The sequence below is a fragment of the Colletotrichum phormii genome (assembly GCF_030913505.1).
Source record: "Colletotrichum phormii strain CBS 102054 chromosome Unknown BDP81scaffold_14, whole genome shotgun sequence".
Taxonomy (NCBI): Eukaryota; Fungi; Ascomycota; class Sordariomycetes; order Glomerellales; family Glomerellaceae; genus Colletotrichum; species Colletotrichum phormii.
Genome location: NW_026851456.1, coordinates 518,208 through 533,416, shown reverse-complemented (window position 1 = coordinate 533,416; position 15,209 = coordinate 518,208). Strand labels below are relative to the sequence as shown.

The 15,209-nt window shown below is 54.6% G+C and overlaps 7 protein-coding genes across 7 annotated transcripts; 4 read left to right on the top strand and 3 right to left on the bottom strand.

The window, feature by feature from the left end:
• Positions 1–99: 99 nt before the first annotated feature.
• Positions 100–1,909, bottom strand: BDP81DRAFT_462512 (alkaline phosphatase; the record flags this gene model as incomplete). Its single annotated transcript, XM_060593909.1, has 2 exons — positions 100–680; positions 751–1,909. 2 exons carry the CDS (start codon positions 1,907–1,909, stop codon positions 100–102), a joined length of 1,740 nt encoding a protein of 579 aa, XP_060443329.1.
• A 1,445-nt stretch (positions 1,910–3,354) lies between these two features.
• On the top strand, positions 3,355–3,853 carry BDP81DRAFT_51857 (uncharacterized protein). Its single transcript, XM_060595932.1, has one exon. The coding sequence runs from the start codon at positions 3,460–3,462 to the stop codon at positions 3,724–3,726; it is 267 nt and encodes an 88-aa protein (XP_060443328.1). The 5' UTR covers positions 3,355–3,459; the 3' UTR covers positions 3,727–3,853.
• A 672-nt stretch (positions 3,854–4,525) lies between these two features.
• On the top strand, positions 4,526–6,190 carry BDP81DRAFT_377912 (uncharacterized protein; the record flags this gene model as incomplete). The annotated part of the gene is made up of 1 exon (XM_060586786.1): positions 4,526–6,190. One exon carries the CDS (start codon positions 4,526–4,528, stop codon positions 6,125–6,127), a length of 1,602 nt encoding a protein of 533 aa, XP_060443327.1. The 3' UTR covers positions 6,128–6,190.
• Positions 6,191–6,487: 297 nt separating this feature from the next.
• On the top strand, positions 6,488–8,154 carry BDP81DRAFT_324148 (Rad9-domain-containing protein; the record flags this gene model as incomplete). The annotated part of the gene is made up of 6 exons (XM_060584857.1): positions 6,488–6,601; positions 6,666–6,803; positions 6,861–7,008; positions 7,068–7,283; positions 7,334–7,947; positions 8,011–8,154. The coding sequence occupies 6 exons, from the start codon at positions 6,488–6,490 to the stop codon at positions 8,152–8,154; spliced, it is 1,374 nt and encodes a 457-aa protein (XP_060443326.1).
• Positions 8,155–8,197: 43 nt separating this feature from the next.
• BDP81DRAFT_51829 (RCC1 domain-containing protein) lies at positions 8,198–9,478 on the bottom strand. The gene has a single exon (XM_060595929.1). It carries the CDS (start codon positions 9,357–9,359, stop codon positions 8,241–8,243), a length of 1,119 nt encoding a protein of 372 aa, XP_060443325.1. The 5' UTR covers positions 9,360–9,478; the 3' UTR covers positions 8,198–8,240.
• Positions 9,479–9,533: 55 nt separating this feature from the next.
• On the top strand, positions 9,534–12,055 carry BDP81DRAFT_431838 (prephenate dehydrogenase). Its single transcript, XM_060590715.1, has 4 exons — positions 9,534–10,002; positions 10,433–10,493; positions 10,585–10,696; positions 10,803–12,055. The coding sequence occupies exons 1-4, from the start codon at positions 9,863–9,865 to the stop codon at positions 11,846–11,848; spliced, it is 1,359 nt and encodes a 452-aa protein (XP_060443324.1). The 5' UTR covers positions 9,534–9,862; the 3' UTR covers positions 11,849–12,055.
• On the bottom strand, positions 12,038–13,432 carry BDP81DRAFT_482477 (uncharacterized protein; the record flags this gene model as incomplete). The annotated part of the gene is made up of 4 exons (XM_060595010.1): positions 12,038–12,519; positions 12,619–12,961; positions 13,022–13,195; positions 13,244–13,432. The coding sequence occupies 4 exons, from the start codon at positions 13,430–13,432 to the stop codon at positions 12,113–12,115; spliced, it is 1,113 nt and encodes a 370-aa protein (XP_060443323.1). The 3' UTR covers positions 12,038–12,112.
• Positions 13,433–15,209: the final 1,777 nt, after the last annotated feature.

The following is a 15,209-nucleotide window of genomic DNA, read 5'->3' as shown; positions in this document are numbered from 1 at the left end:
AATACTTCCGTTAACTCCAGTAATGCCACATGCCCCCTTCCCAACCCATCCACTTGGTGACTCTGGCCTACCATCTCTCAATGCTAAGAAACCTCAAGCTTAGGCAGCTCCGGCCTTCACCAAGTGGGCGTACTCCAAGCTCTGGCTTTGACTCCAGCGGCTGGGGTCCTCGGCCATGGCCGACATCTGCTCCTGCTGGAGGTTCATGGCGCCAAGCTGCTTCTGGTTCATCTTCTCCTTCAACTCCTCGGTGATGGCGTCGACGTCGACGTTGAGGTACCCGCGGAGGAACTTGCCAACGTCCGTGTTCTCAATGTTGCCACGGATCTTCTGGGCCTCGTCGCCGCCGGTGCTGTAGACGTTTACGTCGAGCGCCGTGTGACCGTGGGTGCTCCAGCCGATGTGGGCACGGAGGCTGATCATGGCGGCGAACGTCTGGACGGACACCTCAGGGTGGTCGACGAGGGCCTGGAGTTCCTCCGGGTGGGCGTTGTCGATGCCGAGGCCGGGGACGACGAGTTCCTTGTTGACCCATTGCTTGAGCTCCTCCTTGTTCTGAGTCTTGCCGCTGTTGGCGGCGATCTTTTGCAGGAATTTCTTGGAGAGCAGTTCGGCGGATGCTGAGGCCTTTGCGAGGGCTTTGGGGTACCAGTTGTAGACGGGGAGGTGTCCGGGCTCCTCTGTTAATCACGAGTTAGCTGGCTGCAGGCATGCTTTTTATGAGGGTCGGGACAAAAGTTGAAGACTTACGCAGAGCAGTAGCGAGGCCACCGGTTTCGTGATCGCTGGTGGCTACCAAGAGGGACTCGGTCTTGCTATCCTTGACAAAGTCGGAGACGAGCTTGAAAGCCTTGTCGTACTCGAGGACCTCCCGGACCTGGGCGGCGGGATCGTTGATGTGGCCGGCGTGGTCAATCCTGCTGCCCTCAATCATGAGGAAGAAGCCCTTTTCGCTGTTCTCCGTGGCCTTTTCGAGGGCGCGCAGGGCCGTGGCGGCCATCTCGCTCAGGCTGGGGTAGACGTCGCTCATGTTGCGGCGGTCAATCTCAAAGGGGATATCGTAGTGGGCAAAGAGGCCGAGCTGCGGGAACGAGACCTTTTCGCCGCCCTCGAGGGCGTCGAATCCCGCGCGGTCGCCGGCATAGGTCCAGCCGAACTCGTCCTGGGCCTTTTTCACGACGTCGGTGTTGTCGAGCCTGCAGCTGCCGTCGGTGCCGTTGGGGAGGAAGTGGCAGCGGCCTCCGCCGAGCATGATGTCGACGACGCGGCCGAGGGGACCGTCGCCGACCTCCTGGAGGGCGATGTCGTCGTTCATGGCGCGGGTGAGGACGTGGCTGGCGAAGCAGGCGGGTGTGGCGTCCGTGATGTCGGTGGTGACGACGAGGCCGGTCATGAAGCCCGCGCGCTTGGCGGCCTCGAGGACGGTGCCGCAGGGCTCGTAGTCGGGGAGGACGGAGATGGCGCCGTTGTAGCTCTTTTTCCCGCAGGAGAAGGCGGTGGCGCCGGCGGCGCTGTCGGTGACGAGGGAGTTTGAGGAGCGGGTGCGGGAGGAGCCCCAGAAGTGCCTGTCGAGGGTGAGGACGTCGTCTTCGGGGAGGCCCTCGACGTGCTGGCGGAAGCTGCGCGTCAGGGAGAGGGAGGCCGGGCCCATGCCGTCCGAGACCATGAAGATGAGGTTGCGCTTGCTCTCAGACGGCGTTGGGAACTTTGTCGAGCTCCGGTGCTGGGTCCATACTGCCAGGACGATGAGGGCTGCCGTGGCGAGGAGGGCCCAGGCGAAGAGGACGATTTCGCGGAGGCGCGAAGGGCCCGGGGGAGTGCGGGAGGAGTCGTCGCTGTCTTCGCCGTCGCGGCGGTCGTTGATGAGGGGTGTCCGTTCGGAGGACTGCGCGTTTGCGGTGTTAGCCATGGTTTTCAACACCTTTTCCCAGTTTGCGATTTAAGCTCAAAGTGTTTGCGACGCGGTTGTCTTGAGGAATAAGTTTGGGGAAAGTTTATGCTTACCATCTTGGAAATGTCTCTATGTCCTCTATTGCGTGGCGAACGCAAGCAGGGTAGGGATTTCGCGTCGCTTCAGTTCCTGTCGCAGGTGAAGCCGGGATGGTTTGGGAGCTGACTCTTGTCCAGGTTGATAAGGTCGGGTACCTGAGGTAGGTGACGGGGGGCTGGGTTCCTTTTTCAGATGACGGAACCGAGCAAGGCAGCCCTCCACTATCTCTTCCAAGTTCCGTGCCCTGCAGCACTGAGCACAGAAGGTACGATAAGCTTGACGACCTTGATGACCTTGGCGACTCTCGTCCACTTCGGGAAATGGGTCACGGTCTCCTTCTTCGCTGCAGGGCTTCACCGCATCCTACCAATCCCGACGCGCTCATTTGGAGCTTTGGAGGATCGTTTGGAGTATCTGTGAGAGATGTGAGTGGTTGAGTGGCTCCTCCCCCCAGGGGACCCCACCATTCCGGCCATGTGCTGTGACATCACGCCCGCCTTGTCATCCCGTGGTCACAGGTGCCATCTCACCCACAGAACCTTACCACCTTACGTTGGACAGACACATTGGATAACTTTTGCGAGCTTGGGGATTGGTCCCGCGTTGCGGTCTGGGTGAGCCTCACACAAACTTGATCTCCAAGGGTCTCGCCCGCGCTGTCAGCTGGACTGCTTGTCGTTGGCTTAGACGCGATCAGGTGGGCGAGCATCTGCGGGGAAAGGTTGGGGGATACACACATTTTCATGCTCGGGATCCCCAACATGGTTAGGAGCAACTAGCTGCCGTTGGTCATTATCGATAGCTCATTGGGTCGTAAATATCGGGGGATGGAAAAAGGAGCTTTTGTCTGATTCACATGGCATTTTCGTGGTTTGAAGTTTGGGGCCGATGAAACCTTGTTGCGGATGTCTCTGATCATCTCTCTCACCCTGTCTCTGGGGGAGTGTCTACCATCTAGATTGATGAGGGGTTAGTCTACTTTTACACAAGGTACCATATGCCTTCTTCAACTGACTATCCAAATTCATTTCTGGTTCCCATTAAAACAGCACGTATGTGATGGGAGAGATCAAGCTGGAAGCATGTTCCTCCCACCCGTGCCGATCGTGTGGCACCTCTGAGCTAAGAGTGAGAAGTAAGTATCCCGGATATCAACAGATCAACCTCTATGACCGTAGATGTCTTCGGAGTCAGATTGTTTGGCGGCTTTCTGCTGGCATTATCTCTTGCGGTGTGTCACAAACTTTGTATGAAGAATAGAGTCACAAACCTCGGTGACTATGCGTTGTGTTTGGTTCAACCTATTTCAGAGCCTCGAAGCTCAGCAAATCCTATCAGGCCTTGATCTATCAAGCGAACTCCTTACATGCTCACTTCCTCTAGAATTTCTTGCAATCCGCATCTCTACCTGTGTTAGACAGTCCAGGCCCCATATGAGCATTCTAGGGTCGGACTAGTTCACCACCACCATGTGTAATTATGTTCTCCTTGTTCCCATATGTCAGCACAATCCTATTCTTCTCTTTGAAACCTCTTGTCATCTAGTACTCAAAGAGTTACAGCGTATAAACAAGCCTGCCGCTTGGGAGGGAAGTGCCCTCTTTGAGATTCCTTTCAGAGTGCCCGAACCGTGCCACCCCGGGCCAGATAATATTCAGCCAATACACACGAGTGATTCGTGTCACATGAGCTGCCAGAATACAATAATCAAGAGCACTGAGCAGTGGATAACTTGATTTCCGCTGTGATGTGTTGTTTGAATGGCCTCGACCAGACAGCTGGCTATGGGGCCACGGGAAGGTAGGCCGCCATATCTCGTGGGTAATGTACACGATATATGTACAGAACCTTGATCGTATGATTGAGAAGTAGAGAAAATTATATTCAATTCACTGCAAGCTTATGAGTTCTGTCAGTTCCCATAAAGTATATTTATTCACATCTATTTCAGCATTCATTTCTATGTCATGGGATGGACTTTCGAACGCCGTCACCTATTCACTTTGCATGAGGTAGCAGGAGTTAGAAATATAAAAGAACGTTTACAATGACGGTGCAGAAGAAAGAACCCTCGACCATTACACAGAACATTCCATCATCTTTCAAAGATACTACGGCTTCACACGCCCTCACAGGACCTCACACAACCATGAACGCAAGTTCCAGCGCTCTAGCGATGACACCGACTACTGCTAAGCCAGCCCTCCACATTGTTATTTGGGACACTATCTTTCAGCAGCTTGTTCTGTGAGGGGACTATCGTACTCTGGCAAATTGCGCTCTTCTCAATAAGGAGCTGTCTGAGCTAGCTTCTCGACAGCTCTATGGGTAAGCAGAGCCTCAGAATGGAAATAGAGTTACATCGTCAGCTCGACGATATCCATTCTCTCCTTTCGTCTTTAGAGACTTTTTTTTTATTAACCAGACAATAGTATGCAGTTTGATCCAGCTGAATCCTGGGGTGGGGAGGCTACGGAGGGTCTTTGGGAGACTCTGTCTGCCGACATGATGGTATGCACAGAGCACCCAGGTGAAATGGTCTTTCCTGCGACATACCACCCATGCCTGCTCTACATACGTCACCTGGACCTTCTCAACTTCCTCTCGAACTTTGGGTGCGTAGCCTTTCCTGGCGAGCAGTTCATTGCGGAAAACCGTCACGCTGCTGTGGCTGCCCAGCAAAACCTCGGTCCCATAACTGATCGAAGCATCGCTGCGGCGAACCACATCTGTACCGAAGCCCCGAGCATTGTATGCTTTGGCCACCGTCTTCTTCGCAAGATATGTTCCATGTCTGAGACACGAGGCTTGCATGTCATGATCAGGAGCTTGACGGCAGACTGGTGGATTAACGTCCGGCCCGTCATCCATCTCTTTCGGAAGTTGGAAAGTCTCTCCCTCGTCTTTCTCGATGACTTGGATAAGCCCGCAGCCGCAATGATCACGAGCCATCTGCCGATATTAACAAAGCTTTCAGTGGTACAGGCTGACGACTTGAATGCTTCTTCCTTTGCAGACTTCGTCTCAAATCTACTGCCGAATCAGCTGCGTTCGTTGGAATGCTCTCTCAATAACATACAGTTGCCGCTTTTGGAAGCAATCGCGAAGCAGACTCATCTCCAGGAACTAACCTTGAACTTCCTAGTTCGCCCTCCTTTCGATACATGTCTACTCTTCGGGCTAACAAGTTTGACCTCACTGACTCTCAGTTTTAACTTCCAGCCATCACCTCAAAATCGTTCGAGATTCAGACGCTGGGCAGAAGAGAACCGCAGCAAGGTTGCAGCCTGGCTAAAATCTTGCCAGGCGCTTCGTAGTATCCATCTCTTCCGCTTTCCGGACCTCGTTCCTGCAGTCGCTGATGCTCTTCCCTACCTACATCTTCACAGGTTACATGTTTTCTCGACAGGATGCTACAAAGACTTCTACAAAAAACTCGGGACGCAGCAGCTCGAGTATCTCTTCCTAGCCGAGTGCTCTGACGAAGGCCTTGTCGACCCTAATCCGGAACAGAAGGAACGCGGCGAGCTTGTCATCAAAGCAGTGATGGCCATGCCATGTCTTCGGGACTTACGGCTGCACACATATTCTTCTCTAGACTGCAGTGAGCTCGAGAAAATTGCAAAACATGTGCCGAGGCTCGAAACTCTCTCCTTTGTCAGCCGGAAAGAGGAAAATTCGACCTGGACGCTGCGCGCTCTTGAGAGCTTCAGATACCTCACCAGCCTGACAGTACTTGGCCACACTAAGTTCTCGGCGCGCGAGATACTCTACTGGGTCGATTACTTAAAATGCCATCAGCGCCTTGGCGGCTTCAGTCTGTTCCTGCCCGCACAAGACCGACAATCTTGGTACCGGGGAGTTAGGGCCGCAGATAACACAATCCACGACCGTAACGACCCGGCGACGGCAAGCCTGAGGGAGATGTTGAATTATCTGATTGTATTATCAAGGGAAGACATCTGGCGAGGCAACGACTACGAGGCCGACGAGGAGCGCATGTTCGTGCATCTCTGGGCCGAGATCACGGGCCCAGCCGGGGGGCTGCAGCTTCTGAGGGGTTCGGGGCCGTATGAGCCGTGGACGGGTTTGATGGAGAACAAGGGCGTGCCCCTTGCTTGGAGCGTCTTGCATTGACCCACTGTAAGGGAAGTAATTCTGGTAGCTGGGGTAAGTCAGTAGTTAAATAAAACATGAGTTCATAATGAATGACGAGATGAAGCATGTGGTGAGGTTAAATCAGGCGTAAGAGCAGCTGTTATTGGGTGCACTGCACCCGCTTTGTTTGCTGCACCTTATTTCTGCCCTGAGGCGCCCCGCAGTACCTACTTTAGGTACCCAGACGGCCACTTTACGCGCCCCGACGCGCTTCGCCTATGACGACCGCCCCTCTCTCTTCGAAGCAACCTTAACGCAGTGAACCAAGATTGAACTCGACATCCATGGCGATAGCTTCAATGACTTCATGATATCGACCTCGGAATCTGCGGTGCAAAGATGGCCGTACTCAACTTCACGCTAAGCGAGGAAGCCGTCGCCGCCTTCCGCGACGTCCTCGCCTGCTTGAACAAATTCAGCGATGAGGTCTCCCTAGAAGCCAAGAAGGACAAGGTCAGTCACCTACCGTCTAAGCACCGCAATTTACAGACCTGAATATTGACCGGTTTACATGCAGTTGGTCCTCACCGCACTCAATGCATCCAAGTCGGCCTACTCCTGCTTCACATTCACCACCAATCGCTTCTGCTCCCGCTACCAGTTTGAGGGGAGTGCGCAGTACCGGGACAAGTTTTACTGCACTCTGTATATCAGGGTATGATGCCCCTTGATGCTTTGACATGCATGCCGCCAGAGTCTCATTGTTCTATAGTCACTCGCCTCCATCTTCAGAAGCCGCGCAGGTGGCGATCCGCAACGTGATCGCGAGAAAGAGAGCACGATCGATCGTTGTGATGTCGCTATTGAGGACGGCCCGGGTGTCAAGAGTCGCTTCATTGTGAAACTAGTATTCCGGAATGGTTCGTTTCTCAATCTTGGATTGGCACGACTCGGATTCAACCACTGATCAATGACCCAGGTGTCACATCTACACATCGCCTGCCGTTCGAGGTTGCGGTGCCAGTGCACGCCAAATTCGATCGCGATGAAGCGATCCATCATTGGACCATCCCGTCGCGGACTTTGAGACAATTGATGGAACATTTTGGTCCCGGTGTCGAGCTTCTGGACATCAACTCAGACGGCGAACATGTCAACTTCACATGCTTCACGGAGAAGACGACAAACGGAGACGGTTGGCTTTGAACCTTCTTGGGTACCTATGAATGCTAATATCAGACACAGAGGTCCTCAAGAAACCACTACACACATCAATCGCCATCGAAGTCGACGAGTTCGAAGACATAGAAGTCGAGGATAAGCTCCGCATCGTTATCAGCGTCAAGGACTTCCGAGCCATCATCCAGCATGCCGGCATCACCGGCAACCACATCTCCGCTCGGTACTCCGACCCGGCGCGCCCGATACTGTTCACCTACCCCGGCGACGGCATAAGTTGCGAGTTCCTGCTGATGACAGTCGGCGAGAAGGGCAACCCGGCCCAGAAGACGAAGAAGGGCAAGGCGAAGGGAGCTCAAGCCGCGCCGCAACAGCAGCTCGAAGCCGCGTCTAGAAGACAAAGTACCGCGCCGTCTGAGACTCCGCAGCCCCAGGAGAAGCCACCCGCGCAGAGCATGCCGCCTCCACCGCTGTCGGCGTCTGCATCACGGAGTGGAATTGCCGCGCGAACTTCCCTCTTCGATTTGCGGCCGTCACAGCGACCGCCTCCCGCAACAATGGCTTCCCAAAGCCTTTTTGTGGATGACCAGGACGAACAGGCGTGGGAGCCTGTCAGGTACGAAGAGGACGATGATCCAGACTTGGATGCAAGACTTGGGTGGGATCATAGTAATCAGCCTGTAAGTCTCCCTGGCCCAATCACTCTACCTAGGGTCATGATCTTAACGCGCATTTCTCTGCAGACCGCGTCTTCCATGCATCTTGACCGCAACGTCGCTGAGGAGAATGCCGAATTCGACCCGACTCCAGCCAGTAGCGCAGGATTGGAGCCCACGCAGCGCCTTGACGATGTTAGGCGCCTGGGCCTGTTCTATCAAGGCCCGTGATTTGTTAAAATGGGTGGGGGGGGATGATGTTGCTGCCTGTCCGAGTTCAAATAGCCAGCCGGCTGAACCATGTTTGCACCATTTGCTCAACCGGTGATGATAGTCACCCAGCTAGTCGCGCAGCCCGCGCCGATACCCGCAATTTTAGAACCGGGGGGAATAAATCTTGACGATGCAATGACATTCCACCGCCCCTTGACGTCGTTGTTCTCAACTTGCGGGCCGCAGTTGCCGTGCTCTCCCCATCCCCAAGCGAGCACATCGCCCGTCTCCGTGAATGCAATGACGTGTTCGCTGCCAATGGCAATTTTTGATAATTTGGGTATGCTCGGTGGCGGGAGCTGTCCATGGTCGTCTCTTCCCCACGCCAAGAGCTCGCCGTCCTTCTTCAAGACGTAGATATTACCCCAGCTAGCGGCCACATCTGCCCACTCTGGTGCGGACCTGGGCGCAGAGGACTTGATATTCCACTTATCAGACCCCAGGACGAGCAGTTTGCCCGAGTCCGGTGCTCCAAACAGGCAGGTAAAGTCCTTCCCGCAGACAGCCCTCTCAACTTTAAAGTCGACACCCTCAATCTTCCTCGGCGAGTAGACGACCGCCTCTGGGATTCCACCTTGCCCTTTGCGCACATTGCCCCAGGCGTAGGCGTCGCCGTTACTCAGGACCGCCACGGCGTGACCCATACACGCCGCCAGGTCCACGATCTCAGTCCCGGCCGGCGGGAATTCCTTGAAGAGGGTGGCGGACGGCGAGCGGACGAGGAGTTCTCCGAGGCCCAGCTCGCCCTTCTGTCCGGCGCCGAAGCTGGAGATCTTGGTCTTCTTTCCATCCGCGTCCTTCTGGACGACAAAGGAAGCTTCCCAGGTTGCTGCGATTAGGACTGGTGTTGTCGTTGTTGCTGTGGTGTTGACTGCGGCGGCGTTTGCTTCATCCTTGCTGAGCTGGTCCTTTTGGAACACGGGCTCGTCAGTCTCTGCTGCTGATGTGAGGCCGCATGCGCCGCTGGTGGCGTCGCCGCTCCACCAGATTTGTCCTGATTCCGTGAGGAGAAGCGTGTGGTTTCCGCCTGCTGCGATTTTGACGACTGGCGATTCGGTGTCCTCTGGGAAGAAGATGGCTTGTTTGGGGACGGATACGTCTTCTTTGTGGCCGATGCCGAGTTGGCCCGATCCGTTGGAACCAACGGCGAAGAGCACAGACATGTCGAGAGCTTATGCCTTGATCTGTCGATTCTGATTATCTCTTTCATATGCAGCGGGATGAGCTCTCTCTCGACGACCTGAGCTTCGGAGCTTTGGTGGACCCCCGCGAAATATCATAGTAAGCAAATTCGTCCCCCACCAGTTTCTCGTATGCACCTAAGCAATACCGTGGAGGGGCCTTTCGGCCAATCTTTCCCGCGCCTCCGCCAATGGATCCGCCCAGGCGGGCGCCGCGAAGATCAAAAAGCAGAACTTGAACCGACAACTTTTATTCTTCTCACCATTCGCATCACAACACTCTCGCACAACAGAACTTGCAGACAGCGTCGCGGACTCGATTCTCTTGACTGTTGCAGAGTTTTCCGCCGCTTGTGAGGATGTGAGAGGTCTTTTTACTTCGAGTAGAAACCTTTTGCAGCCACTCGAACAGAAGCTCAGATTCACCGGGGGAAAGAGAAAATTTTCTAACCTGACAGAGAAAGCGCATACTACGCGACAGCACGATGGCATCTTCTTCTGCTCTCCCTTCACCGCAGGCCACCGCAGCCGTCCCCGCCGGAATGGAAAATTTCGTGGTCGGCCTGATTGGTATGGGAGACATGGGGAAGATGTACGCGCAGAGGCTCTCTGCCGCTGGATGGAAGTGAGTAATTGTTCATTCCCCAGCTGGGCCTCTGCGCTATTCGGTTCTTCTGGTAAGCTTTTCTCTTTCTGTTCTCATCCTCCTTCACCATCACATTCCCCCATTGGTCATGATGACAAGAGCGCATTTGGCTAGAGTATCGCCCAAGGCATTCTCGGGTAACCATTCTGGCCCCGGGTACCGCTGAGGGCCTTCCATGATGATACACCTAGCTACCTTAAACTTTACCTGTCTGAACCATCACGATCATTCTGTTCTTTTCTACGACTCGTTCTTGGAGAACAGCGAAGCTAACAAAGCTTTTCAGGAACCTGCAATAGCTTCATGCCGTATCATTGCTATACCAACTGTACAGTCTGCGCTGTGCTAGAAAGAAGAGGAGGAACAGCGAGAATAGGAAAAATATGGCTGACGTCCCGGGTGTCGGCAGGATCATGGCTTGTGACCAGGAAGAAAAGTACGAGAGCCTGAAAGAAGAGTTCTCTGGAAATGTATGGGAATGCCACCAGACCTGCCCTGCCGCGCGTTTTCTAGCGTGGAAACCCCTCGTTGTTCAACCCCGGCTGAGCAGTTTCTTGATAGAACAATGTACAAATCTGCCGAAATGGCCATTACGTCTCTCGCGCCAGCGACTACATCATTTACAGCGTTGAAGCTGCCGCCATTGACCGCGTGATCGCCCAGTATGGACCATGTATGACTTTTTCCCTCCAATGCCTCCCGCCATCTCTGCCCACAGCCCCTGAGCCTACTCTCCCACGAGAGGATCATCATCGTCTAACCATCATGCCCGTCTCTAGCAACCAAGCTCGGCGCCATCGTAGGCGGCCAAACCTCCTGCAAAGCCCCCGAGATCACAGCCTTTGAGCGTCACCTCCCCACCGACGTCGAGATCGTCTCCTGCCACTCCCTCCACGGCCCCAACGTCGACCCGCGCAACCAACCCCTCGTCATCATCGGCCACCGCGCCGCCCCCTCCGCCGTCGCAAAAGTCGAGACCGTCCTCTCCGTCCTCGGCTCCAAGCACGTCCACCTCACGGCCCTCGAGCACGACCGCATCACCGCCGACACCCAGGCCGTCACTCACGCCGCCTTCCTCTCCATGGGCAAAGCCTGGCACGCAAACACCCAGTTCCCCTGGGAGATGTCGCGCTACGTCGGCGGCGTGGAGAATGTAAAGATCAACATCATGCTGCGCATCTACTCCCAGAAATGGCACGTCTACGCCGGCCTCGCGATCCTCAACCCCGAGGCCCGCAAGCAGATTTCCCAGTTCGCCCGCTCCGTCACGGACCTGTACAAGCTCATGCTCGAAGGCAACACCGAGGCTCTCCGCGCCCGCGTCCTCGCCGCAAAGGAAAAAGTATTCGGCCACGACGGCAGCCCCAAGTGGGCGGACCGCCCCCTGCTGAACCCGGACCTGCTGGAGCGCTTCTCCCTCGGCAAAAAGGAAGACCAGACGGAGCCGCAGCGCGCAAACAACCACCTCAGCCTGCTGGCCATGGTAGACTGCTGGGCGCAGCTGGGCATCGTACCCTACGACCACATGATTTGCTCGACGCCGCTGTTCCGGCTGTGGCTCGGCGTCGCGGAACACCTCTTCCGCAGCCGGGAGCTGCTCGACGACGCGCTGCGGACGGCGGTGGAGGACCACACGTACCGCTCCGACGACCTCGAGTTCACGTTCGCGGCGAGGGGGTGGGCCGAGTGCGTTTCGCTGGGTCACTTTGAGACGTGGAAGAACCGGTTCGAGACGACGCAGCAGTTCTTCCAGCCGCGGTTCAAGGATGCTGTGGCTGTGGGCAATGCCATGATGAAGGCTGTGCTGGAGAGCACCAAGGATTGAAGTGTGGTTTGGGATTGGAGATAGAATTTCATGAATGCAGTTATGATGGATGATTTTTTAATTTGATTGGCAGAGCCTTGAGAAGCTTGGCTCGTCCTACACTTGTCTACTGTCCACCTCTCTATAGGGGTATATGCCGTACCGGAGAACAATGCAGACAATTCCTGTTCGCAACCGGGGGCGGGGATCCTTTTGTGCAATCCAACGCCTTCATGAACCAACGCCACTGGCCACAGCGCCGCTACTCCTTTCGCCATGCCTCTCTTAAACCTGGGTGACCAAGTCAGGCTCATGCATCTCGACGCTCTGTTCCAAGACGGCCACACCGTTCGCGACGGTGAGGGGCTGGGCGAGGAAACTCCCCTGCTCCTCCTCTTGTTCCTCCATCTCCGTGGCGGCGTCGCCGATATGGCCACTGACGCCGGCCGCAAGGCTCATGGTTGAAGCCGTGGTATCCTGCCACGAAGAGTCGTCTTCATTGGGCTCGAGGGGCTTCTCGACTTGGGTGGCGAGGTTCGGGGTCCCCGGGGATCGAGGCAGGTGGCCGTGGGGGAGGAGAAGGGAGTAAGGGGTCGTTGGTCTCGGTTCGAGTGTCGACGCGCCGGTTATGTTAAGCTGTGAGGCCAAGTGGCTCGCTAGCTGAGCATCGCTGATGTATCTGCTTGTATCTACTGATGATGCGGAGGATCCGGTTGAGGACTGGAAGGAATGTCAGGTATTGTCCATAAATCAAACAGATATAATTCTCTCCGGAAGCAAGGAAAATCTACTTGCCCCTGAAGATGATCGAAGACCGATGTTGGCAAGCAGTTGAGAGTTGCACACAGGTCTCTCGCGAAAGAGGTGGAAGCCGTATCCGGTAGCAGCGGTAGCGGGAATGTTGCCCTTAGCGATACCATCCAGACTAATATACGCTCGGTCTGCTCCGCCGGGGCGACAATAGGAGCAGATCTTGTATTGGCACTCGTCTTTCGACTTGGGAACCCAAGGAGCGGATATGTTGGTCTCTAGAATGTCGTCCAAGTCGTAGGTGCTGGACGAATGCGTGCCATCGTGGCCTTGGGTAGGTGCCGGCTTCATTCGAAATGATTCTCGACGAAGAACGTCTCCGAGCTAGACGGAAGAGGATTCATCAGCATATGTAATAGGGTCTTTGGCGTTCAATCATCTTACGTGTTTCCGTTGGTTGAAGATGGTCATGAGCTGGTCGGTCGTGTAGGTGGTCGTAATATCCCTCGGGGGCATCTCCTCGAGAAAGCTGGCGGCGTTCCCTGATCGTTTCTCTGGACCGCGGTTCCTTGGCTGAACAGCAGTGACCAACTGCTTACCGATATCGTCAAAGGTGACCTGCAATGTCAGTGCCATATCCGTATCGTGATGCTGCGTGATGCTAACCTCTTCGCCATTTGAGATGGAGTTGCGCAATATTTCCTCCTGGTCTTGGCTACACCGGTACAACCATCCGAAGTGACCGTAGTTACCACAAGAATCGCATCTGAGGATGTAGCTGTACACTCGAACCATTGTGACGTGTGTACAAGCGCCGTAGGGACGCGCCAGGCGGTGTGTGGGTTGGGGTGCCATATTGATATCGGGCAGCCCAAGTGGCGGCACACAATTCTCGAGGAGATAGCCGCCCGATGATGAGGATGGGTGTTTAGAAGATACTCCTAGGTGCGGCGGTCATGGAGTAAGGTGTCGTAGGAGGTGAACCTGGCTCTGCACTGTGTATGTTGAGGACCTGGGAGAGTTCATGTGGGTGATTGCACTTGGGAGGAAGGTGCGGCTGCTGGTCACGGTGGGAAGGAGCGCCTGATTCACTCAGCTTTCATCTCAACATTCACCGTGAGATGCATGAGATGAAGGAACAGCCAATGAGATTGCCGCCATAATGAGTTTTCACATAGGAACTGGAAGGCGCGATTTGTACCTCAAGCTCCCACTCCTTCATCATCTACAGTTAGCCGTGTCTGCAGCCTCATGTTTCCGTGGCCTTGCTTTTTATGAAGCCTGCGTCCATCTTGGTATGCAACACGGTCGTGCTGTCTTGCCTCACTACATACTATTTTCGTTGTATTGTAGTCGTTCGATGAGCTTTGTCAAAGCTGTTGTTTTATAGGATGGATCACTTTTAGTTGTTCCGTGTCTTGACGAACAAAGGCGTCAAAATGAATAACGGTCACTAGGCGCCACAACTTGCCGTTTTGAATAAGTTTATCTTGTTTGATGCATCTCACAACTTATTAGGGGGGAGATGTCTAGATCATGGTCGAAAATTGAATTGATTTGATACTTGGTCTTAGAATCGTGAGTTGAATGCTAGCTTTCTGGCCCATGGTTGAGGATGAAGGTGCAAAACACGCTTTGAATCAACCAGCCCACGTTTATTAGACCCTGTACGATTCAAATCTTATCTCGTATTCTCACTGCATCTGTCAGATATTGGATATGCAGGTCAAATTTGGTGCGAACTCATGAAGACACTGATTCCATATCGTTCATGAGTATACGTGAGCAAGAGCCGCTTCTGATTTATCATGATAGTGAAATGAGGCAGCATAGGACTGCCTCTACATCTACATATTCAAGGCACGTCCCTACTAGAAGTATGCAGGGCCTTGGAGGTAAAGCGTGTTTGGAACAACACAACTTGACATGGCTCATCTGATAATGCCCGGCACAGACCGAGGATGTTTGACGAAACCTTTTCACCGGATCCTACAAACACCCTCTGTCCAGATTTTGAGCTGCAAAGTGTGGCATTGGTATGCATGCAGAAAGAATGTCGTTCGGATGACCTTCGGACGATCCGGGAGGGCAGGGCGTGAAGCTTCGTCATTAAACTAGTTGAAGTGAGGGGACGGCTGGACGGGGTCAACCCGGCACTGCGGTAAGATGGTCGGCAGCTGCACACAGAGAAACAGAGTTGAAATTCTCTCCCACTCGGTTAGGATGAAAAGTAATAGTGTAAAGTGCGTGAGTGCATGAGAGAGGATGAGCTGGCGTGCGACGTGCGTCTGTCTGTTCGGTGCCGCCCGTCATTCCATGGGCTGTCTGCCGTCCCCTACTCTCAGGCTCCAAAATGGACCAAGGTGAAAAAAAAACAGACCTCGGGCCATTGGTAGAGGGCAGCCAATGAGACGTCCTTCTTGAACACACCCCTGCAGCTCCGTCCAGCTCTAGCCCGTCATGCAACATCCCGGTTGTGTTGCGCGGAGGACGACGAATGAGCATTTCGCAGCAGCGAAGCTCTGGTCTTTCTGGTCCAGCGTCGGAACCACACCCCATCAATTCAGTCAATTCCCTCCCCCCCCAACCCGAGGCCTGTCTTGTCGTGCTTGTTCTGGCCTGCCACACCCTT